We start from the raw sequence: 25,958 nt of genomic DNA, 5'->3' as shown, positions 1-25,958 counted from the left end.
CATGTTGCCAATTGAATCTTTTTTGACTGCAAAGGTGAGATAATAGATACAGTGTATCAGTAAAGGTCAGCTGAAAAAATTGTAAGAGAAAACGTTCTGAAAAATTGTAAATAAATTGGAACATACATGAGTCCGTTGGAAAACTTGATATCTTTTTATTCGAATTGAAAAATAACAGCAGCACTTTTCGACTTTTCCATTTCTCAAAAAACAGAAACAAAAACGAAAAACAGGATGTATTTAAGGATGAAAATTCTTAAGCGTTTTTTAAAAATACTTGTCCATCGTGCATTAGTAGAATTTGTCACGTAGGTAGGGCGTAATACAATTTACGTGAGGCAACATAATAATGGTAATAGCAACAATAATAAGGGGATGAGAATCCGGCGTAAATAGCGTAGCGTTATCCTGAATCAGGTTGAATTAATTTTGAAGGTTGAATAAAAACTACGAGGTAGTGTGCGAAACACAATCGTGGTACGCGAGGAGGTAAATCGCTTTCTGGAATCTTCTTCCGCGCTTACGATAGATATCTTGGGTTCCCTCGGGAGCTGGCTAGGTATCGCGTATGGATACGCAACACTGCCGGAGAGAGTCGAGCTGTTTACCAGATAGTGCGCCACCTCTCGCCTCGGTGAGTTATCGTCTAGTAAAGCTTATTAGTCCACCCTGGCACATGAGAAATACAGTGACGTTAGGCAGAGTGCAGACTCCTGTTCGCTCAATAAACGCATTCCTCAAATATGACAGCTGTTCGCAAAGTTGCAAAACTTACCGACCGAGCATCGACAGAAGTTACCAGTCATAGTCACTGTACAGTCTTAATCGGTTTACTTTTATCACCACAACCGAAAAACGTAATTCTAGAACGGTTACGGAATAGTGGCAGTAAATGTCGTTCAAGTTCTATGGCAGGTTTGCAAAGTTAAAAAACTTACCGACCGAGCATCAAGAGAAATTTCCAGTTTTCGTCACCGTACAGTCTTAAGCGGTTTATATTTGTCATTACAATCGAAAAATGTAGTTCTGGAAAGGTTCCGGAACAGTACCGAAAAATCTAGTACAGGTTGGAAAACTTACCGACCGAGCACCGACGGAAATTTCCAGTTGTGGTCACCGTATAGTCTTCACCGGTTTTCGTTTTTGCCACAATCGAAGAATACACTTCTCGAAAGGTACGCTTTGCCATTATTTTTTTTTTTACAGTCATTCAGCGGTATCCAGTTATTACTTCCAGCTGCCAGCCTCGCAACTTGTTAAGAATCTTCCGAGGATTTTCCACCCCGAACTTTTAACTGCTCATGGAATATTTTACTCTACAGAGCTACGGAAGTAACGCGAACTTAGCTGAAGACACTGCATGACAATCATTAACAGTACAGAGGAAAAGTATTGTCGGCAAATTTTTTCTGTATTCCTTCTGCACTTCTAATTTCGAATTGGAAACTTGAAAATGGCGGGGAATATTAACATGGATCATAAATAATATCCAATTAAAACTTGTAACGACTCTCGAGAGAACTTCCTGACTGCAATTTTCGTGCAATGCATAAACGAGTGTCTGGAATTTCTATACAGCAACGTACCGTAATTATTCCGAAACAATTCTTGAGTGAAAGTTCAAAATAGCATCAACAGTGATCAATGTAAAAATCGACACTGCGAACGTTAAAACGGAAAAGAAAACGAAAAACATTTGATCGCGAGGATACTGCGTGGTAAAACGTTTGTATCCAGTGAATATCCAGAGTCGAGATGAATGAGATGAAACAAAACAAAGTTGAATGAGGCAACAAAATATGAGAAGAGAAGAAAAAATCTCCGCATTGGGGTTGACATTATTTTTCAAACACAGGCGCAGGAAAGTCTATTATTATACATTACGGATAAAGAGAAAAATAAAAAGAAATAATTCCTGGGCAGATGATCTCCTGCACGCAGATTTTGTTTACGATCACCCTCGAGGGGTAGTCATGACCTATTTTTCCATGGATATAAATGCCTCCTAACCCCTCCCGTAATGCGTCACTCCACGAATAAATTTTATACCTACATTTCATACGTTACTTCGATCATATTTCACGGATGCAGAGCGCTCGCTGCATGTTGTAGTCAGTTTTTATCGACCGAGTAAAATATCACTTACTTGGACTGTTTTCAGAGCCAATGAATAATTGAATAAAAAAGTCGCATCTGGCGCAATTTTAAAACTCTATGCCCAACGTAAATGCAATGAACACGTGACTGTTTTCCGCCATAATAAGACCAGAAATTGCATCCCTGTAATCAAATCAATACCAGCAATTGTATGAGAATACATTTTGTAGCGTTTTTATCGTAAATACGAAAACGTTTATGGACATTATTGTATTGCTTTACAATAGTTGATTTGCGCTAATAATGACCGAAATAATAAATGACATTTTACTCTATCGGTAAAGAGAGACCATAGCATCCTCTTAAAATTTTTAATCGTTGAACAGAAAAATTCGTACTTAGTTTAATTTATATGCGATGTTCACCAAAATATAAGAAAAAATATTTATTTCATTAAATTTGTCCATGTAATTGGATTATCATTAATTATAAATATACATGTCTAGCGCTATTCTCGCATAAAACAAAAAGATTTCTTTCACATTCTCGCTCAGCATTGTGGAGTAGAATGGCGTTATTTGTGGCATGCTTACATGAGTGAAATAGTCAGAATAAATAACGTTTAACTCGGTCGGTAAAGACGGACTATCGTATCCTCTTAAGCGGCGCAGCTTATTCGTCTTGTACGTTACAAACCTGCCTGAAAATTCTAATGTACCCCAACGCCTGGAGGTTCGGCACTTATACCTTAGGCGCATCATGCATACCACCGGATGCAGTGCGGTTATTTCAAGATTTATGGGATACCGGTGCGGATGCGGGCGTCTTGATATATTTTATCGATAATTATTTCTTGAACGGCACTTTTGACGCCGGTTTATTTATCGCCTTTAAACGCCGCTGTGTTCTGGGAGCTACAAGCTTGTATCGGATCCCGATGAGGCACCGTTTCAGTCACGATTTATACCATTCTTGAATCAGTATTCAATACGGAATTCCTTAGAACGGAGGGTAAGGGTGGGATTAAGGAGGTTCGTATAACAGGAGGAATGGGATTCGAATAATAATGTAATAAAAATACCTACTCGAATGAGTATAGTAAAATCAGTATGATAAAACATGTGAAACCAAATTTTTGAAAACAGGTGTGATCAAAACTCAGATTTTATTTTCTTCGCTAGGAAACGTTAAGAATGATACGCAGAGTCGCAAAAAACAAAATCATGTACTTTTATGTCATATAAAACTTGAACTGATTCAATTTCTGATCAATTAAAATTGTTTTTTAATCGAGAAATTAAAAATGCAACAATCCCATATTTTCGAATCTTTGACAATTCTATGTGTGCTTTCACTTTCTACATCAGCGAATATTTGTTCAGCACTTTCAATGTTTGCATATTCCAAACAAGCTATAAATATCTAAAATATCTGTACATTTGGCAAATAAAAATTATTTTTACTTTCGAAATCGTAGTTCTCAAATAATATTAGATTTTCCAAAGTTTAAACCGGATTTTGATCGCGTAAAAAAAACAGTTCCAATGCCAGTCCAGTGATCTTTGAAACAAGTTTGAACAATTGCCAAAGAAAACTAATTACGATAGTCGAAAAGCGAATGGCGTTAAACGATATTCTGATAATCGTATCTATTTTAGCAAAACGGCTGTCCACTACCGAGAGACGTTTATAATAGTAAAACGGTCTCCATTTGTGCGGGCATTATCCGCAAATAGTGACGAGTGGCTGCTGTTGGTTACATGAAGCGCGGATCGAGCATTGATATGTAAATTGATACAGCAATATAATTGATAGCGTCCTCAATTCCAGGGGAATCGAGTTCTATCAGTTACATCTCGACTCGAGAGTGCGTTAAGAGATCCTTCAACGACATTTTAATCGAATTAATATGTCCAGTAGGCAGAGAGCTGCTGCATGCAGTATCCTTGATCATGCAGTTTATACCGGAACTCTCGACGCCATTAAAACGTAACGCGGAACGCGCATTAGCATTATTGATGTTATAAACAATTTGTTATGCACGTATTAATCGTACTGCGGTGTAAATCCTCTGCAACTCCGGGACAGGAAGTCGGTGATTATTGACTGTCGTGAGTTCACTTCTTCCTTTAATAAGGCAGATTTTACCTCGCCGGATGAAGCCAGTCGCTCAAAAAAATTTACCAGTTACTACGCGTAGAGAGATTTGCTGATATCTTCCTGGAAATCTGAACCTCGGACGTGTTCGTCTGACCAAAATTGCCACACTCCTACCCTCTGGCCGTCAGGCTATTAATACACTGTCTCGGTCTCTGGTTTTTGGCCTTACCTATTAACCCAACCAATTAACCCCCGCTGATTCCAGCCTTTGATATCTTCCCTTCCTGAATGATAATCCCCGATGGCTGTTGTCTCTGTATAATGCTGTTGTGCCCTGGAAACAGGTCGTCAAATCCATGGCAAGGCACTTGCAACATTGCTCAGCGGTTACCAACCTTTTAAAAGAAATTGTTCTTAGGATTCAGGTGTTTAAGATGCTTATAAAGACGAGTTGTACATTTCGAAAACGTGGGGATGCAAGAAAATAGGACTTGCGGTTGATGATTTTATGAAACTGTTGCAAAATGGAAATTTATTACGTACGCATGTATTATTTCAACTTTTTACAACATCAAAGAATGAATTACTGCCTTTTAATAATTTGTATTAATTAATTAGCTGGATGGATTGAGAGAATTTACTTGAATGAATTCCGGAAACAAATGGAATGTAATAATAGCAGTAGCTTCCACGTGATGGGAGGGATGAAATATCGTATCATCGAAGAGATAAAAGAAAAACAGAAGAGAATTAAAAAATGTAATGAAAAAATCGTTGATTTTAATTAACAATCAAGCGAAGTAATGTGGTTATTAAATTTCTTTCGCTCCGCGAATTTATGAGAAAATCGAAGGAAATTATCTCTGAAACAGACGATAAAGGTTTCATCGAAGAAGAAAAATCCAATATTTAAACTACAAACGATATTCGGGATTTATATCGTAGTTCTGTTATAAAATCCTCCGAAAACCTTTGAAGACTTTGAAACTAAATTAAATTTGGTTTCCGAAATACGGAGACTGATATAATATTGATTTCGCGAAGCAAGAAAGAGAAAAAATGGATCTTCAAATATGTTTTTTGGAAAGAAATTTTTAGAGAAAACGCGTACCTAATAAGTTTGGAAGCAGAGTCTTTTGTCGTAGGATTTTCATTACCGCCAATTATTCCAATTACTAGCATGCTCGGTGATTAAAGTGAATATTCTACGCAACTGATATAAGCGCGCGCTGTATAATAACGAAATTGATCATGTTCGCAATTAACTTTTCAATTAAATCTCTGCCAGGCCTACCGTGACGGCTTGATTGGCTTTTACCAGATGCAAAGGCCCCATGCAGCTCCCCGATGAGATTTTTCTCTCCTCTGGATCTCCCCACTTTCTTTCAATCACGACGGTGAAAAAGCCTTTGGAAATTCGCACGATTCCTCCACATCTCATCCCTATCCGGGTGGAAACAGACCGCGAAAACCGAAAATAGTCGGAGAATTTCCCTGAAATAACTCCGGGAATCAAAGAAAGAGAAAAACTGAATTTTTCACAAATTCTCTTCAACCCTTAAATATGCATTGTCAATTCAGCTGAGCTAATTTTCGGAAATGGTATTATTGAATTTGGAATTATTGATATATACGAAACGAAGCAATTCCATGAGTTTTAGACTCCAAATTTATGTAGGTATAAAAATGTGCACAATTTCTGGAGCTTTTGGAAATCGAAGAGAAATTCACTCTTAAACCGGTTGACAAGTAGCTGCAATGATTTCAACTGGTTCCAAGCGATTTTTAAGTGACTGCTTTCTAAAATGGTTTGCTATTTCAAAAAATGAATAGATCAGGGAATTTCATTGGCAAGAAAAAGTGTCGCCACCCTGTCTATGTACTTCCATGACATCTTTTTCACGTTTAACGGGAAATTGATGCGCCATCTTGAAGGTCTGCGGGATTTTTTCCCCCTTTGGAGTGTAAACTCACCCTTTTTCCGGCGATAATTCACCCACCTCTGCAGCTCGAGGCGCACCGCAGTGCACTTGAGCATGTGTGCAGTGCAATGTGAGCGTAATCACGTTAGGCGTTAACCCACATGCCAACATGGGCGTGAACCTGGTGCAGCTAAAACCGCCCATCCCACACCTCATAAAGCAAGCAACAAGGATTTGCGATAATAATTCATACCGCGGATGCCAGTAAGAATAATTACTCAACTTTATCGGTAAGAAGGAATGATAGAGTTCTTACTGCAGGTCTGACGAAACCAGACTTCTCTGGATCCTCAGGTCTCTTATGGTGGAGTTGCAACGTTTGCGATCCGTCCATTCGGAATATGTTATACACGATGCATGGATATGTGTACCTACCTATGTCATGTAGGTGGCCAATCGACGCGATACGCTCAGTCCGCCAAGGATATGCGCCAACATGATGCATGGACACTGGGCGTAATGGAGCGTAATGCTCCTTGCGTGGAACATGTAAAAAAGCATGATAAAAATGAATGAAAAATCAAACAACTATACGTTGAAAAAATACGACATGAAATATATAAATGAAATACCGTCACGCGCGCAGGATGTAGACTCTGTAACGTTTCTCATTTCGGTTTGCAACACTTGCTTTATTAATACCCGCGGTGACGTTGGAATTGAAGTTGTCAAAGTATCCAGCAGTGAATATCCAGTTATATCGTGATCCGTTGGTCTCTTCACAATTCACGTGGAAACAGAATTGGACATCTCAATTTATAAATTTTTTAAATAAAATTTCAAATCAGACAAGTTTGCTGGATTCGATGATGATTTTTTTGCTACCCAAACATGAACCTCAACAATTACGTTTAACCCTTTGAGGGGCACATTTTTCTATGGAAAAAATTTTCAAAATCATAGGTAGTCTAAGGGTTTTTGGGGTCGCTGATTACGATTCTGACGTCAGAATTAGAAAATTCAAGATGGCGGACCCAAAATGGCGACTATTTTAGGTTGAGTTCGTGGTTTTTCGTTCAATCGGCACAAAATTTGGTATAGAGGGTTTTTTGGGGTCACTGATTACGATTCTGATGTCTGACGTATAACATAAACTTTTTTCTTCGAAATTGGATTTTTAGAAAATTCGATAATTTTTTTTGAAAATTTGGGGGTGCTGAAAAATCTGAAAAAATTTTATAAGTCAGTAATAAACTTGAAGGATATATGAAAAAAATTTCAAAGCGTTTCGACACTTCGTTTGAGAACAGCTGAATTTATTCTGAAAAAAACAAGGTTTTTGCGTTTGAATTATGTATAATTAATTATAAATAAACGAATATCCACTTTTTTTCTTAAGTATCTTTTCGTTTGAACCTTCAAGATACTAGAAACGACTTAGAAGTATAAAGGTATTTGAAAATAGAACGGCAATAATGAAAAAACTGCAGGAAAAAAGGTGGTACAAATGTGTACCGCTGCCCCTCAAAGGGTTAATAGAAAATTTGAGGGAAATTTTTCATTTGGAAGATTTTAGACCGCATTTTTTCTTCCAACTATTGCGATAATGTGATGTTGAGTTCGTATTAAACTGAAAAGATGTAAAGAACAGATTTTTCAACTACTTATAACGACGAATGAAATTTTTCTTAGTTTAACGAGGACCACCAAGCGACGAGGTGAATCATTAAACTAGTAAAAATATGTCTGATCCGTTTGACGAAGCGGAAATCTTGAAGTGGTTCCAGGTGATTGGATCAACGTCGAGTGATCGACGCGGGCGAAAATATCGATCCACAGCGATCGGACCACCTTAAGCAGCAAGAAAATCTCTCCTTATAGAGGCGATCAAAGGGCGTCACGTCTGCGTTGAGCCAAAAGGAAGAAGCGGAACTTGGGGCCCAAGCCGTGCTGAGTCAGGCCCCTTTTTATCCGTGGCCGCAGGCCCTCTTTCTCCTTTTCTCGTCCCGTCCGCCACCCGCAATCGTTTCTCGACGCTTTGTAACGCTGGCGCCGAGAGACTTTTCACGGTTGACGCTAAGACGGTCAAGGCGGCGGCTAAAGTGACCGCAGCTAGTCGCCGAGACGGTATTCGGTCGAAATAGCGAGCACCATTGCCTTCGGATATATTTTTATCCCATTGTTCCCGGAACCATGCGGGGGATACGCGACGCTGAATCTCATCTCTTGCAGACCGACGAACAAAGTCACCGAACCAAATCGGCCGGCTCTCGCTTTTCTTTCAACACCCTGAAGCTACGAATTAGTCGGCGGGGTACTCGAAGTTCAAGTTCGTTACGTTGACGTCACGAAATATAAGAAAAAAAAAACAAACAAAAAAAACACCATTCTGCAACGAAATTTTCAATTTTGGACGGATCTACCGGTTTCCGTCATTTTGGTACCACTTTTGATCTTAGGTTATGGTCACCAATGATACAGCGAGACTTTTATCTACATGAACACTAATTCTTAATCGATATAGTGTCCCAAATACTGAAAACCACTCACCCAAAACTTGCTGCAAGTCAGATCTCAGTTGCATACTTAGTATTTAAGTTTAATCACTTAAAAAAAAAAATGTTATGAAGGTGGCCAGGAGCTATCCGAGTCTACTTATCTATGCGAAAATTCCAACGAGGCTAGAAAAGGCCCCTAATTGACGGTCAGGGAAATACATATAAATAAGGGCCTGATGGGACACGTGACGTTCTGTTTGTGAGGCCCTGGTTAGGATGCATGTCCCCAAAAAGCCTTTATCCAACCCTTGTAGGTCAGCTTTACAATTAGTGGCCCTAACACTCTGAGAATTAAGCATGCTTAAGGAACCCTAAATAGGCCCTATTATAGTAGTTTACATTGATCCTAGTTCAACTTCGTTGGGCATCATGTTCCGGAAGATCATCCTTAATGAATTTCTGCAGGAAGTATTTCATCCGCAATTTATATAGCAGATCTTTAGCACTGATTGAATTCTTGTGGACAGAAAATGATGAATTCTAGAATATGTATAATGCTGAATTTGACAAAGTCTGGAATCTCTTTGAGAGATGTACATCACTGAACTATTAATCCAGAGCATGTGAATCTAAATTCTCATTTAATGTTTCTGGTGAAAAATTGCATGAAAATAGCTCTGTGACATGTCATAAATTTTTCATTACTTTTTATTTTGACATAGAATTTTAGAATGTCTCTCAACTATAGCTCAAAATCGTATACTTTGAAGAAATGACTAGGTCAGTTAAAGCAAGACAATATCACATGCCCTGAATTGGTGATCCAACAAATCTTCTTTATAAACAGAGACAGCAGATTTGAAATGCACGTTATTCATCATCTCTTTAACTGTTACTTGCTCAGATGAAAACACTTGCCTTATGTGCCTACATAATCGTTACCTTCGTCAGCTGATAACAATAGTACGTGGGGCTAATTGCGTTTACGAGAAAGGAATAGCGATTAGTGGAGATATCTGTGGGAGGATAATGCCTGTGAAGTATATGAAGCCGTTACGAGAAGAAATTGTTGATGACCAAAGTGTGCAAATGAAATCTTTTAAGAACGACGCTCTGTCGGACCAGTTTACCATTAATTAATAGTACAACTTAAAGATGCAGAGAACGCTGATTGAATTTATATTGTCAATTATATTCTCGAGCTGACAATTATGAGACATTACAAGGCAATTCATCAGTAATGAAATCTGAACACAGCTCTAAATTCGTACAAGACTTGTAAATCGTGATTAAATCGTAACGTTCAGGATATCTAGGCTTTGATATGTTTATAATACTGCAAAAAACGAAAGGATCAGTGTAAGAAAGGGCTGCGCCTAACCTAAGCTGTAAAGATTAATTCTCCTATCATGGTTTCATCTTTGCCACTACCTGTTCCATACTCGAGATAAAATATCAGTCAACATAAAAACCCAATCTTGACCTTAAGTGAGCATGAAGACTGAAAAATCTTCATCATAAACCGAAGTCAAATGCCGTTGAATTTGAAGAAAAAACTTCCTCAGTTCACCAGGTAATTCTATACGAGTTGCGAAGTGGCGTCTGGCCGGCATCATGACAGGTCGATCAGGGTCCGATCGGACAACGCGTTTGCAACACACGGACCGTAACAAGAGACTAACCCTGGTGTTGTGTTTCAGACTGGCGTTCTCCGCGGGGACCACGGGGAGTTCTGGATGGAACCAGTCGCCGTCGGCTCCGGAGGTTGGGAGGCTTCGGCCCACGCGACAACGTCGACGGCGGCGTCGGGTCGCCCTCACCTTGTCTTTCGACGCTCAAATCCCGCCCCCGCCTCCTCGGAGGTCGGCGCCAAAGCCGGCCAGAGGCGAAGGAAGAAAAGGAAGAAGAAACACGAAAAGAACTGCGGCACCCGCGGTGAGACCTAATAGACGCCTCGGTAATTGCTCCCTCCTTTCCCCTGGACGCTACCGGCTCCTCAAGTTCCCTTCTCTTCTCTTTTCTTTTTCTCTCTTTCTCTTTCTGACCATTCTCCGATCGGCCAGTCCGGGGTTTCTTGTTAGTCAATAGCAATCAGCCGGCCGCTCTTCGGATGAGGTGGTACAAAGACGTCGTCTTCGAGGCGGATTAACAGCCGTCACACTCTTTGTACATCTCGTTGAACACTGTGCGCAAAACAACGAGCGGATCTTACAGTCTCGAACCTGCTTCGCTTCGGCCAGAGCCAAGTCGAGATTATGCAGGCAATGTGATCCGCTTGTGGAAGTTCCTTCGGCAATTTCAGGACGCGGGGCGAAATCTTGAGTAATTGAAATTCCGTTTCACTGGTACGTTGGAGTTTCTCGGTTCAGAGAACACGAACTCTTTATCGCTGGACTTCCCGATGCGTCAGAATCACGAATGGCTGAATTGGCGACATTTTTCAAATTCAGAGAGATCTCAATTTTCGAGAACTTCTTCTTCTATTCCTGCTTCATTCTTCGTTCAGCTTTATACGCGATTATTATGTCCCTGAGTTTTAAACATCTTCGATGAAAATTTCATACAAATGAGATTCATCTTGGTTTTTTTGACACTCAATGTAAGAGCTATACCAATTATATCTGCTTCGTTAAATATTTAAATGTAATACATATAATTGTGTCAATTTCCTTCTGCGGAAAATTGGCCAATTATACGCAAAATTCTTGACTTGCATAATGGAGTATTACAGTACATGATGTTGTGATATTACAATTGTTTGACTTTTTTTAGATTTGTAATGTAGATTGGTTGAACCCATTTCTGTGTAATTGTACTTCAGATCTTGGATCTCCATGGCGAAGATTCTCTTCGAAATCGGTAATTCCGGTGTGATTTTAAGGTCGCTAGTGAGCCTTTCTACAAATCAAATGTTAATTGTGAACGGCGCCATCCCTCAATCTGCATAAATCAGACGCAGGCAGATTTGGGGGACCAGACAACGCCAGAAGGAGGCTCCAATAGCGCAGTTTCTAGCCAACGATTTATAGTCAGTGTAAGGCGCGTAAAATATATAACTTGACTTCAACAGAATCCCTATATTCACCCTCGTTGTTGCTCGAGGCGTGATTAATACTATCCTATGTTGAATACCTCGTTATAATTTGCCATTCGTCGGTTAAATTTAGCGGTGCACTTCATTATGTTCCTCTACCTAATGGCTATTAAATTTAGTACCCGATCAAAAATAAAAAAGATCGGACCCATTCAGGCTACGAGATTCCTCGATCTGTAACCTTTCAGTTTGTCTTATTCTCGCAAACATCATTTTTCCTGATCCTGAATCAGGTGTACAGTCTGGTGAAAAAATTATTAACGTTAGAAGAATGGTAACGATCGCAAGATATTAATATTAAAATCAATCTTGTGAAAAGGGATCTAAAGTTCTTTGAGTAAATTTTTATTTATAAAAATAAGTTCCCAAGTAAAATGCAAACTGGACCAGTAAGTTTTAACCTCAGTCTGTAAACAACAAAAGTTTTTTCTGTAGGAATAGCATATTTATAAAAACAATAAACTACTCTGTCAACCTCAGAGACCAATTATCACAAGCAAGTGTTGTATGAATATATAAAACTCAAAGTTCAAATGAAAAATGTCAATAATAATATAATGTTGATCGCACTATAGCTTATCTGACATCTTATATTACACTATTGCATCTCTTTGTTATCGCGCAGTCGCTATAAGAGTATAAGAATAGAGTGACTGGAATGAGAAACTCGTAACTCTATCACATTTAAGTCAGCTAAGACTAGACTTTGTAATAGACAGAGAGTGGCTAGAGAATAAATTGTTCGTCGATATATCCGATTCTCAAGCGCCAGTTCTAATTTATTCCGATTTCCAATACCATTATTGTTATTATTAACCAGAATCTACCAGCGCTATTGAACCGAGTGCCGAGTGTTTGAAAAATTGAAAATGAATCTCAATCACTATCCCATCCGTTGTGTAAATAGCGGACCGCCATAGTGGAGAAGTGGTTGTATGGCCGGAGTGCCAAATTGACATACCGAAAATTATCCTGGCGCCTGTGATCTCTCAATTATAAAGGTCCGAGACACGCTAGTGTAACGAGTTCGACTGTATAGTCTGGAAAGTGGCCAGACATTAACGTGCTATCGCAACTAAATACAAAGTCTATTTCTACCCAATTGAAAATAAATCACACCAAGATGAATCTTCTTGCCAGAAAAGCTTGTGGCTTACAGATGAGGCCATTAGAAAAAGTGCTGGAGCTGCAGGAACTTATAGTTGGCAAACTCTTTAGAAATCTGCTTCTTCCTCACTTTTATTATCGAACAATTGAATATCACGCATGTAACTGTAAAACTAGATTCTTCTGAGATATTCGATGACCTCATTTTTGATCGAAAGACTTAGTACCAATATTGACAATTGCACGTTTTTATTAAGCACTGCTCAAGCTGCTAACTTGTCACATGTTTGCAGTAAGTGATCAATCGAAAACAATTGGAACAGATGTAAAAAGAGGATTGCAAAAAATTTAATGAATCTCAAATTCGTTGACACGTCGCACTGTATAAGGACAAATTGGCGAAAAAGTATGATGACTATGTGCCGACTATCCCTGGGTCTCCTATTACCTTGACTTCCACTCATCAAACCGTAATAAACATCTTTTAACAATTTACCTTTGACCTTATACCCCATCAGTTCAAAACTATTTTGAGACAAATTGACTGACAAACCTCTGATCAATTCAAACATTCACCCACGATCTTCGCAGAGCCAAGACGACTAACGGAAACACGATTGGAATGGCAAACGCAGCCCGGTCTGGTTCAAGTTCAGGGTCGAGGACGGCGAAAGTACCACCCCTCAAAGAAGTGGCATCGTTTCAAGAGGTCTGTAAGCCGAGCGCGACACGTCGAGGCTTTGGTTGTCGCGGATACCTCGATGATGGCCTTTCATCAGGACGGAGATGTCGAGACGTATTTGCTGACGATCATGAACATGGTTTCATCCCTTTACCTCGACCCGACTATCGGGAATTTCATTAACGTTGTGGTCGTTAGGATTATCCTGATGGAAGAGGATGATGGCGAGGTAAACATTTATTTGCCCGTCGAATGAAAAACGACGGAATCCCGTTGATGAGGCCTCTTTTGTCAACTGAGCCACCTTTGCCGTCAAGCTATTGATTACTTCTAGTAATATGCGTGATTATAGTGCTATTGGAGATATTATCTCGTGTCTTCTAGATTTGATCAAGTCTTCCTTATCTCAGAGAATAACCTGGTAAACGCAAGATATGGAAATAATTGTAATCGACCTGTTCGTAATCACTTGTCTTTTGTTTTTTTAATCGAAGATTGTCGGAATTGCCTCTCTATAAAGTTTTCGATGGACTCCAAACATTTTTCTTCACATTTGCGGAATTGACGGAAGAATTGGAATTTTAGAGATAAGAAAAAATATTAATCAGTCAAAAGCAGTTTTTTAATAAAAAAAAACGAACGACATACATTCCTTTCTAAATCAATCAAAAGTAGAAGCCGTGTACCTTCTTAGCTTCCAACATTTTTCTTATTCTGCCTACCAACTGTGAAATGAGATTACACCAGCTACAGCCGGATTTTCGGGTTTCATCTTAATTGCTAACACCTTAAAGTCACTCACAATTTATATTACATTTCTTATGTAAAACTTTAGCAAGGATTAAACGTCACCGTCAACGCGGACAAGACCCTCTACAACTTTTGCAAATGGCAACAGATGTTGAATCCTGGCGATGATTCCCATCCTAACCACCATGACGTTGCCATTCTTGTCACCAGAGAAGATATTTGTTCAAGGGCTAGCACTCCTTGCAGTACGTTAGGTGTTGCCCACGTTGCTGGTATGTGTCAACCGGATAGAAGCTGCAGTGTTAATGAAGATAACGGTATCACCTTGGCACACACGATCACTCATGAGTTGGGGCACAAGTGAGTGAACCTTTTTTACATTCGATTTTCATTTACTTTTTGCTGATGTATGAATTTATTCTCCCCTAACTTTGCATACTCTTCTTTAGTTTCGGAATGTACCATGACACAGAGAAGATAGGTTGTAGCAGGAGGGACGGGAACACCTTACATGTGATGACGCCATCATTTGAAGTGGACACAGTGGGTGTGGCTTGGTCAAGGTGTTCCAGAAGGGACATAACTAACTTCTTAGAGTAAGTTCGGACACTAGATTAACCATCCTTACTTCAGTGAGCTCTCAGTCATAACGTCAAATACCATCTCAGTCAAGGAAAAGGACAATGTCTCGAAGACGAGCCTGCTGATAACGACTACGCATATCCTGATCTCCCTCCAGGTGCTATGTACAACGCAGAACATCAATGCAGACTCCAGTTCGGTGTGCGTGAAGCAGCCGTGTGTTCTCCTTTACAAGAGGTGTGTTTTCTCGAATTTGCATAGCGAAGATACAACCTGAGCGCGTGTTTCAACTCTGATTCTTCATTTTTAGATTTGCTCCAAGCTGTGGTGCGTTGTGGATGGAATTTGTACATCAATGCTTCATCCCGCAGCACCAGGGACACACTGCGGCAAACACATGGTCAATATTACTAGTGCTTGGCTTTCATTATTTCGATATTTCTTGCCGTGAATTCACACCTAAAGAAACTTTTCAATTTTACAGTGGTGTCAAAATCAGGAGTGCGTACCGATCGTCGACATGCCCAGTGCAATTGATGGTGGCTGGGGAGAATGGGGCAAGTGGGAACCATGTTCCAGAACATGTGGAGCAGGTGTATCAATCATTGAAAGAAAGTGCGATCACCCGGAGCCAGCTCACGGCGGTAAATTTTGCGTCGGCGAGAGGCGTCGATACAAGATTTGCAACACAGAACCTTGTCCCGAAGGGGCGCCAAGCTTTAGAAGTGTCCAGTGTACCGCTTACAATGACAAGCCTTACAAAGGGAAGAATTACACTTGGCTGCCATATTTTGATCAGAGTGAGCTTATTTCGTAGTGAATTATTAAATGCGTTCAGATTTTCCGTTACGTAACAATTCACCAATGTATTCTTGAATTTCAGGTGAACCATGTGAACTGTACTGTACCGATACCGAAGAGAGCGTCATCGTGCCTTGGGGTGAATCTGCGCTAGATGGAACGCCATGTAACGTAGGAACAAGAGATATGTGCATTGCTGGTATATGCAAGGTAACAATTGTCAGAAGCCTAAGAATGAACAAATTTGGTCAAATTATGACAGCAAGACTACTGGATAATAAAAATAATTTGATGCTGGTGAGGTAAAAGTGGAGTTTTAGTAAAAATACAATTTTCAGAAGGTTGGATGTGATTGGGTTGTGGAATCAGATGCGACGGAGGATCGCTGTGGAGTGTGTCACGGTGACGGAACGCAGTGTAAGACAACCACAGGGCAGTACGATAAAAACGAAGGTCCAGGATACAACGAAGTGGTCGTCATTCCGGCCGGATCAAGGAACATAAATCTCGAGGAGATTGGAAACAACAGGAACTACATCGGCATCGGTGTACCCAAGTCGGACAAATACTTTCTCAATGGAAAGCGGTGTGTAATTTGTTGTGCAACAGACGCGAACCTGGAGTTTCAAGATTAAAAGTCTGATGCTTAGGTTCCTTTGCATAGGCAGATCACCCTAGCTGGCGAATACGAAGTTGCGGGGACTCCGGCTCTCTATGAACGTGACCGTGAACGCGAGAAGGTGCGAATTCCCGGACCAATCAAAGAAGATATCGTCGTCTACGTAAGTTTGAAAATCAAACGAACATGTCACTGGTTTCTTGTATATATTTGATACGGTATCTAAATTCAACTATTGGTGGAAAATATGAAGTCGTTGACCACCATTTAGTTCCTAATGTCTTGTGTCATGTAGTTTTGTATTTCGAAATCGACTTTTCATAGATCGAAATGCACGATATCAGACCTTAGTGGAGGTTAAAGTATGTCTTGTGTAGTTTGAACTGGTTTCCTTGTTACTTGAACCGCTTACGCCTCGTGTTTTCCAGAACCCGTCTACGTCGCCGGTTCCGTTTCCAGCTCCTGTTCTATACTTCTCCTTTCCAATAACGCGGTGCTATTATTTTAGTTAATTTGCAGAGGTCATTACCGCAACTTTGGCCTACGTTATGAATACACGGTTCCAAAAGCCGAGCCCGACCGTGCCCCAGAATATTCCTGGGTATTCTCGGACTGGTCGTTATGTACGGTGACTTGTGGAGGCGGTTTTCAAATTTCCAAAGCATTTTGTCACGAAAGCAAGAGTGGCGTTGTGGGGGAGGACTTTTGCAAAGATACGAACAAGCCGGAACCGGTCACCAAAGAATGCAACCAGAAACCATGCCCTGCCAGGTAACAGAATTCACCCATTCCCGACTGCCATAAATTAGGTATCTCTCACGAGCCATTGATTTTGAACAAAAAGTGCCACTTTTCTCTTAGATGGTGGGTCGGACCGTGGCAGATGTGCACAGTGACATGCGGAATTGGAGTGCGCAAAAGGTCGGTGATGTGTGTGTCATCTGGCGAGGGCGAAGAGAGTTCAGATCTTGCGCTGCCCGATAGCGATTGCAACGGAGAGATCCGTCCCGAGGAACTTGATACATGTCCAGCGCTTCCAATGTGCGAGACGACCTCAGAGATCCCGCTGATAGTCTACGCCAGCAGCAAAGAGAACGCCTTCTACAACGTAACGTCGAACGAGAACTACGGAATAACTGTGATCAGCAGTCTAACTACTGAGAAACCGGAGATCTTGGAGTTCGACAACGTCGTGGACGGAAACACGGACAGCTCGATGTACGACGCTAAGGCGAAGTGGACCGTCTCGGAGTGGAGCCTCTGTCAGTATGGAAAACGTACACGGGAAGTATCTTGTCCTGCTTCCGGAGATTGCGACCCCTTAGCGAAGCCGGTTTCAGTGGAGGATTGTCGGATCGGGAAATGGGTCACTGGTAAGATAAGTGTTCTCCAAATTGGGTGGTAACGCTTCGGTCTAAACTACCTTCACCCTTTTGCCAGGACTCAATTTACGCCTTGATATTACGGTATAGCGTGACCTGATCGTCATTCCTATTACTCATCCCAGTCATTTGCATTTCAGGGAAATGGAAATCCTGCAATGCTACTTGCGCCTCCAGGACCGGCGTCAAAAGACGCAACGTTGAATGTCGCGATAGAGTAACGAACTTGTTGGCCAAGGATTGCAATCCAGTGCGACGTCCACTGGGCATTCGAAGGTGCAACATGAGGAGACAGTGTGACTCATCAGTTCATAGTGAGTTGTCTAGATGTATTAAAATATTACTCGAGTTATTTGAATCATACATTATTACTATTAGAGATTTCTAAACGTCCCAGCGTTATTGTAGTACTAAGAATCCTACATTGATTTCCATTTTTTTTTTTTTTTTTAAAGAGGACTCCGATTGTTTCAGTGCATGTCCCTAGCTTTTGATGATAATCTGTGATCGATATGTATTTGTATACTAACATAAAATTCAACTGCTAGAACAAATCGAGTGATTTACCGTTGTCTCGTACGTGACGAAAAACGTTAAATCTCTTCCAGGTTGTAGAGACACTCTGGACTCAACGACATGCGACAAGTACAGCCACATGTGCAACGTATCTGCGCCACTCCGGGAGTCATGCTGCGTAACTTGCTCCCAGGGGCGACGACACGTACGCCATAATCGACGTCATTTGTCACGAAAGTAATCCAGGAGAAGCTGGAACTTTTGCAGTCAGATTCAGAGGTTGTGAGGTTCTCTCTTCGCCCGAAGAGACCAGAGACGATGTGGAAGAGAACATAACCACCCAATTTCGAGATTAAACATTCGAATTCTGTCTTGTTCATGTGACGAAGTGAAAGTGAGTGAATGCATTTGGATGGAGAACCTCGACGGGGTACTTCTTTGTTAGAACGACGTCATTTCTAGAAGACGGATTCAAATCTCGAGTTGCTGGTAGTCTGGACAGTGTCATTCGAGTACAATTTATCTTATTCTTAAAAGTAACGTCTTATCAAGACAATTAGAGCGGCCGTGGTTATTACGTATGGCCGAATTAGTACAACAGATACATGCAGTTTTTGGCCAAGTGACGTTTTAACTTTATATATTTAACGTCTTAGCTTTAGTTTGATTCGAAAATATCCTTAAGTTAGACTCTGGCGGATTAAAGGTGAGTTTTTTATTGGCTCTGCCATTATGTGTCTGAAACAGAGATGAAGTACCGAGTTTCGTGTTGGTTGCGGAAAAATATAATGTCGAATAAAGAGACACGAAACTCATTTGCAAACACGTAGTGATAGCAAAGGCTTGATTATTATACTCAAAGGTCTCTAATAATGAGTGAGTACTTAAAACCCTTAGATTCTCAGCATTTATTGCAGGTTTGGGTTCGAAAATTGGGAATTTCGTTTTTCTCTTTCTCGTGTTGCTCGAAAATCGTTAATTCCAATACCAATAATCAGTATAATAGATTTTTCATTAAGGAAATATAATTTCTACGAATAAAATGTATTTGTTAGCTTGATCAAATCAAGAAAATGCTACTATGGGTGATAATCGACATTAAAATATAATCTCAATGCCAAGTGTCTACCAACAATCTGAGAATAAATAATTAATTAAAATAATTTGTTGCTGACACATCATCGCGGTTTATTTCGGTCTACAATTTTCACATGTCACTGTGTGTGAATTTCAGTGTTGCCACCAACTAATTTTAGTTTATACGTAATAGCTGATAGACTGATTTACAAGTGACTCAATGATACATTGCTGTTTCTGCTATTCTGATTGTGAGAAAATAGCATTTGAGTCTCATGTAGAATAAATGAGTCATTATGCCACCATTCCCATTATCAGTCAATATTTTTTACTGTCGGTAACACGACTCGGTTAGCTTCACCGGTTAGCTATCAAATGTCGGTAACTATAAGGGTAAGCTTCTTCTATAAGTGAAACTACTATGGCTCTGGTCAGCTGTAGTTAAGGTATTCGCTTCAGTGTATAAATGTGTTACCAAACATCGGTAAAAAAGGAACCATACGCAATGTTCATTTAATCATTCGGGTATAAGTTTGTGTTACAAACTGGCACTTATCGATAGACCAATTTCAAAATGTGTCTCGAAATAAGACGGAAGAAACAGTGTATTAAGTCGCAAGAATAGCTGTTTCGAATCGTAGTTGAGACATTTTTAATTGCAATGAGCACGTCGTTGCATCCATACTGTCTAATGATATTTAGATTTTATACATCTAGCTGAAAAGCGTCATCTGAACATATTTTGGAGTTCATACTAAAATGACACGTTTATAATCCGTTTATTCGTACTTTTACTTCTATGAAATACGAATTTAATCCAGAATAATGATCACGGGCATTGCATAAGATAACATCTCCTCACACAGCTTAGGAGTCTGAATTACCTGTGACTAATAAAAAGATCATTGATGTTAATTTATAAGAGAAACTGAAGCACTTTAGCTGATTGCAGCCTGTATATCAATCAGTTTCACGATTCGTACCATTTGAACACATTCTGGTTCCATAAATTTTTGATTTGAATTGTGATTTTTGATTCATGGGAATTTTTGTAAATGAATATTGTATGCCTGAATGAACAGCAAATTATTCACTCTAAGTTTCTTTTGCAAGTCAAAATCACCACTGGTCAGTGACTAGCAACTACTAAACTGAATCGTATCGAAATAGGCCAAAATATTTCACAATTTGTTAGTTCAAATCCAATTAATTGTATCGAATTGATCGTGACGTACATTTGCAAGTTTTTTTCAAACTGAATTCACTACGCGTTGTATTATACAGGTAAACGAAAAAGAATTTTTTTTTTTTTAGTATCTATTAATATTAATAAATTTCGATTCTATACATAGAATAATAACCGAAAGGTTTATTTATTACTTATTAAGTTTGTTTCTGTCTTTTTCAGATTGATAAATAAGTCTTGAAGTTTTTGGTTGATTGCTAATGTGGCTACCTATTCAGAAGAAAAGAGAAAATATTTTCACAAAGATGTGATGGACTTTATTGTTATTAACGTTATCAGGGGGTTTGGGGTTTGATACAACAACGTCGGGGCAAAAATAAAAGAAGTACGAAAAAGGTTTATTTTTAAACTTTGTTTATTAATTCTTTTATATTTTTAGTTTATTATTGATTATTATTTTTCAACAAAAATGATTTGAATGCGAAACTGAAGTTCGCTTGGTTCTTGTTTACAATAAATGTTTAAGGAAATAGGTCATTTTTCTTAAAATCTGAAATATCGTTCTGGCTTCTACCAAAACAAATCAAAAACAAAATTTCATCTCATAAACCTATTCTTTCATTTATTAATTACGTATAAGAAATCAAAATTTGACATCTAGAACCCAGACTCTAAATTCGTGATAAAAAAAAAAAACAAATTTAATAGCAAACATTTCGTCACTGACATGCATGAATTCGAATTAATTGTAACACCACCAACCTTTTTCTTACGCCGGTTAATCTATTATTAGTTCATTCTGATGAATGTCTGCTTACTTTAAACAACCTTTTTTTTTTCATTTATTCACCGAACCATTTTTCATCCGAGGAATAGTAATCTTACCAACCTTGTAACGTGCAATAATACGAAATGACTTATGATCTTCTGATGTCTGTCATGTCTGTTTAATGATCTGTAGAAAATAACTTACATGGGTCAGATTATATGTCAATTAATTGTTAAAATTTTTGAAAACTATTGTTTTTTAGCAGACGTGGGCCAACAAAGAATTCGCTATTTGAATTAGTAACTTTGCGCAAATCAGAGTTTGAATTTTTCATTGCGAAGGTATGTCGTCAATAAGGATCGAATCCATTATTTCCAGTTGATTGGAATGCGAATGTTTCTCATTTTAATTTATAAATTCTTACGAATAAATCATTTCACGTTGAAACGACGATTATCGAACCAAAATTTTCCAGAATCTCAATCTGTCTGTCTCTGCGATACACATGAATAAACAATAAAATTTGACACGTCTCGAGAGATGAAAGTATCCATTGCAAACAGTAAACTGAGTGTTATACAACCCAATCCAACCTAATCCAGCGTGGCAATGAATCAAGTGACTCAGAATGAGTAAATCGGTTCTTGTTGAATTAAAATTGAAGTAGTAAATTCATCGACCATGAACCCTGCAAAAGTGAAGCATGACGTGGGCAACAAGTGAGCATACAAAGTACGCGCAAATTGTCGAGAGTTTCGAAATAGCGTTCACCTTCCGGTGATTGTGTCTAAGTAAAATTCTTCGCCTTACAATCCCAGTTAAGCCACAGTAATTCCACAATACTTGTGCACAATACCGGTTAAGGACAAAATATTGCATGTTTCGCATATCGCCGATTCACTAGGCAGCAGCACATTATTCAAATTAATCGGAACACGAGCTACCGCTTTGGCTTCCCATTGTCAATTGCATGGTCAACCACTTTGATCATTCGAGCTCACCGCCTCCAGCGAAATTTCATGAATATATGTATATACCCATGCACGTTGCGCAAGTGAATTTATACATACTTAAGGGGGGATTCTGGTCTAGAGGCATAAATTTGACGCATTTTTATAAGTGATGTAAAAAAGAAATGAAAGACATTTTTGTGATCTGTTTTTTTACAAGACCTTTATTGATGTTTCAAGAATATAAAAAAATAGCCAGAAATACAAAAAGTTACAGGGTGGTGAAGTGGGGGCTACAAAAAAGGGTGCGTCATGGTCAGCTTTTTTCGTTCTCTTGACTCTTGTAGTGTTCCGAGATGAAAAATTCGAAAAATTATTTCGCAGAATGCCGACGATTTGAAAAAAAAATTTCTTTGTGCGACTGTCTTTTGACTTTACCGAATTTTTTGAAAATAGTAACAATTTTTTTTTTTTCAAGTCCGTGATTCTAACCACAGAAGGATGTACAAAGAACATTCCCACCAAATTTCAAATGAATCGGTCTAACAGAACTTGAGATATTATGTCAATCGTATCGAAAAAAATAGTTTCGAAAAAAACGCGTTTAAAGGTTCGTTTCGGCCGGATCAGTTTAGTTAGCGCGTCACAAAAACAACTGTAACTACGAAAATAATTTGAATTTTCAAAAATCCTCTTAGAAGCTTATTCTTAAAGATCTGAACTTCGAAACTATGCAGAAAAAAATCGATTCTTTCAAATTTCAACACCAGAATACCCCCTTAAGCTTCTCGTATACGTGCAACATGGCTGGGTAGATTATCAGCGTACCGGGATAATAAAAAAGGATTTCAATAAAATTTTACGTCATTAAGCGCGTTATACAAATCAAATATTATGGATACAATTCTGCTGTGAACGCTTGGCCGGAAATGATTTATTATGCAAGTTGATAATTACACTGACAATTCATGTTACGCCGAATTTATGTGGAGGGTGGGGCAAAGTGAGCACCTTAAGGTTTTTGATATCTCAAAAAATTTTGAGGCAAAATGGGCCCCCTGAAAATTTTTAAATAACAAGGAATAAAATTAACCATCTGAACTTTTCGTTAAATATGAATGATTTGGAAATCGTAATTGTTCTAAACATGTTATTCTGATCTGGGGCATTATTTTTTTAAGGGGCCCACTTTGCCCAGCCCCCCCCCCCCCCCCCCCCCCCCACAAGATTTCCACAACTATAAGCAACTGCTGCTTTTGTTCAAGCCATAAATGTAGCAAAAAAATCTTCAAGTTCTAAGAATGATCCTTCAAAAGAAGAAGAATAGCTATTTATGTGGCATGCCCGTAAACCTCCTGTTTTTTTGGCAAGGATGAAGATTTTAGGACGAGCTGAAGGCGAGCCGGAAGCGAGTACTGAAATTATCCGAGCGAAAAAATGGTTTACGGGCATGCCACGTACAATATTTTTTACGATATGGGCATTGAAAAGCAAAACGAAGAGTGAGGTTATGTCGCGATCTGTTCGAGGAAGCTACTTTATTCGGCAGTTTGGGATGCGCACTTCGAACTGCGTATCAAAACTGCAGAATAAAGACTTTATTCCGCAACTTTGTTCGCTGCCGTATAAAGCGTTACTTTACGGAACGAAAACTACCACAAAAAGTGGACTTTTCAATGGCCATGCCGTAAAAAATATATAATCGAGTACGCTACGCAAGGATTACGAAAAGTGCTGCGTACAGTTTCATCATCAAATTTTGAAATCCTAATTGAAGGTCTGCCTCGGGGGTGTGACAAGATTCTTTTTCTCTTTCTTTCTCCCGGCTGATTGATGTCGCAGCTAAAAGTGAATAAGGAAACCGTTTCTGGTGAGTTAACCTTATGCAAATGTTATTCCCACTTGATGATATTTCTGCGTACTTTCCCTCTCTCGCAACGCTACATTCAATGTTTTTCATTCGTCCTTGTTGTTGTTCGCAAATATGAATACAATATAATATAAGGAAAAACCTGCCTAATAAATGCAATTCTATCCACGTAGTTTTACGCAGTTAGCTTCCGTCTTCTCTTTCCATCTCGTTTATCTTCTTCCTATTCCTCTCTCCTCTTCTCGACGATTTTAGCAGCAGATATTCTTTGCGCAAAACAGGTATTCAAATATGTTGAGTATATTTGATTTAAACAGCATATTTTTGCATAAAAATCTCACCCATCGCTTGTTCAAATGTGCTTGAAAATCGCAATCATCGCTCACAATGAGGTTCATGATTACATCGTACAAAACGAAACGTTGTCGAGAATAAATTTGACGGAATCAACCTAATTGGTTTATATTTTCAAGTAAACTCGAAGTATAAATACACAATAATTAGTAAATCCAATTGATTGATTCGCCTAGTCAATTCGAATTAGGTTATTTAATATAATCAGTTTCACGTCAATGTAATAAATTTATCTCATTTGGCGAGTTTGCGGTTTTTATTTTACGGACTATTTATTTCGACAAACCAAATTTTTTAAGTACTCGTATGTCATGAAAATTTTTCTAAAATGTTGCAACAAAATATTCCGTGAAACATATCTGAAGTATTTCGTACCGACTAGGTAGATCCTTGATTGAAAGCAAACGTACTGTCTTCGGTCGAATATACACACATGCGGGACGAGTTATTCACGATGATATTTTTCAGTCTATTATAGACATTCAAGTGACAGTTCTGAAGAGAATTATTTACCGAGTTGTCGACGACGTAAGTGTACAACTGTAAACAAAATGGTCCCTGAATGAAAGAAGATGTCTGTCAGCGCGATCATTATATAAACTCTAGTAGGTACTGTATTCGAAATTCAAATTATGTGAACATGTTGAAAGTGAAAAGAATATTCATTGCTCAAAATCGTAGCCAAGCTTCGACGATCAGTGGTTAGGTCAACGTTCATTATCCTTCCATTCAACGTTAAACGGATATTTCCTGTCTAACATTGACCTCAATTTCCCATCACAAACTGCCGCGAGTCCCATGGCGGTCAGGGTCGGTCTGAACAAGTATATCGGATCATGTAGGCAGGCGAGCGGTGCAAAAGTGTGATCCAACCAACCATCCATCCATCAATCCATCCATACAACCATCCATGGATGCGGGTGAACGAGACGATCGTGTCGTAAAAATTCACGCCGTACCTGCAGGTCTGGTCTGTCAGGGATCGCGTGTTGAGTTGTTGCCGATAATTTGCAATATAATGACCGACTCGAAGACCTTGTGCCAAACCAGAGTTTGTTACATATACTTGTGCCCATTCCCATCGATCTCTGAGGACTCTGAGTATAGGTATACATCATTCGTAAGTCGTCCGGGGATTTAATCCCAAGGGGAATAACGAGAGAATAAAACAAGCGAGACTGAAAATCACACGGATTGTTTATATATATATATATTAGGTTGGCGCAAAAAAACTGACTATGTTTTTTTTTTTTTTTGAGTCTCGTGTGACAAAATGTTAGTTTTTGATGTTTTAAGAGCCCACTCAAAAGGAACCAAAGGAAATTAAACGATTAATTGAATCACTGCAGGTTTTTCACGTGCGCTTTGAAATCCGAATTTTTAAAGTAATTAACCGCAATGAAGCCCTTCGATTGCGTAATTACGCCTGGAGCGATTCTGACGTTTCTGGGTTTGAATACAGTGACTTGCTCTACAGGTGACACAATTTCTAATGATCGGAATTCGGATTTATAAACAATTATTCTAAACAATCGTGGGTATAAGTTTGTGCAAAAGTCAGAAGTACGTTTAGTCAAAATTTTGAATGATTATTAAAATCGA

General features: G+C 39.1%; 1 protein-coding gene across 1 annotated transcript in view; it reads left to right on the top strand.

Moving 5' to 3' along the window:
- Positions 1-19,313, top strand: part of LOC124406272 (A disintegrin and metalloproteinase with thrombospondin motifs 7) — a 55,720-nt gene extending 36,407 nt beyond the window's left edge. The window contains exons 4-17 of the mRNA XM_046881627.1: positions 10,318-10,552; positions 13,410-13,729; positions 14,336-14,610; positions 14,700-14,846; positions 14,919-15,069; positions 15,143-15,232; positions 15,317-15,632; positions 15,716-15,843; positions 15,972-16,219; positions 16,298-16,415; positions 16,761-17,023; positions 17,114-17,625; positions 17,775-17,948; positions 18,243-19,313. Coding sequence (XP_046737583.1) covers positions 10,318-10,552; positions 13,410-13,729; positions 14,336-14,610; positions 14,700-14,846; positions 14,919-15,069; positions 15,143-15,232; positions 15,317-15,632; positions 15,716-15,843; positions 15,972-16,219; positions 16,298-16,415; positions 16,761-17,023; positions 17,114-17,625; positions 17,775-17,948; positions 18,243-18,391 — 3,126 coding nt within the window. The 3' untranslated portion in view covers positions 18,392-19,313. The remainder of the gene's footprint in view (positions 1-10,317; positions 10,553-13,409; positions 13,730-14,335; positions 14,611-14,699; positions 14,847-14,918; positions 15,070-15,142; positions 15,233-15,316; positions 15,633-15,715; positions 15,844-15,971; positions 16,220-16,297; positions 16,416-16,760; positions 17,024-17,113; positions 17,626-17,774; positions 17,949-18,242) is intronic.
- The last annotated feature ends 6,645 nt before the right edge of the window (positions 19,314-25,958 follow it).

The sequence above is a fragment of the Diprion similis genome, chromosome 5 (genome assembly GCF_021155765.1).
Source record: "Diprion similis isolate iyDipSimi1 chromosome 5, iyDipSimi1.1, whole genome shotgun sequence".
Classification (NCBI taxonomy): Eukaryota; Metazoa; Arthropoda; class Insecta; order Hymenoptera; family Diprionidae; genus Diprion; species Diprion similis.
Note: the sequence above shows the minus strand (reverse complement) of the source record. Positions and strands in the feature narration are given on the sequence as shown.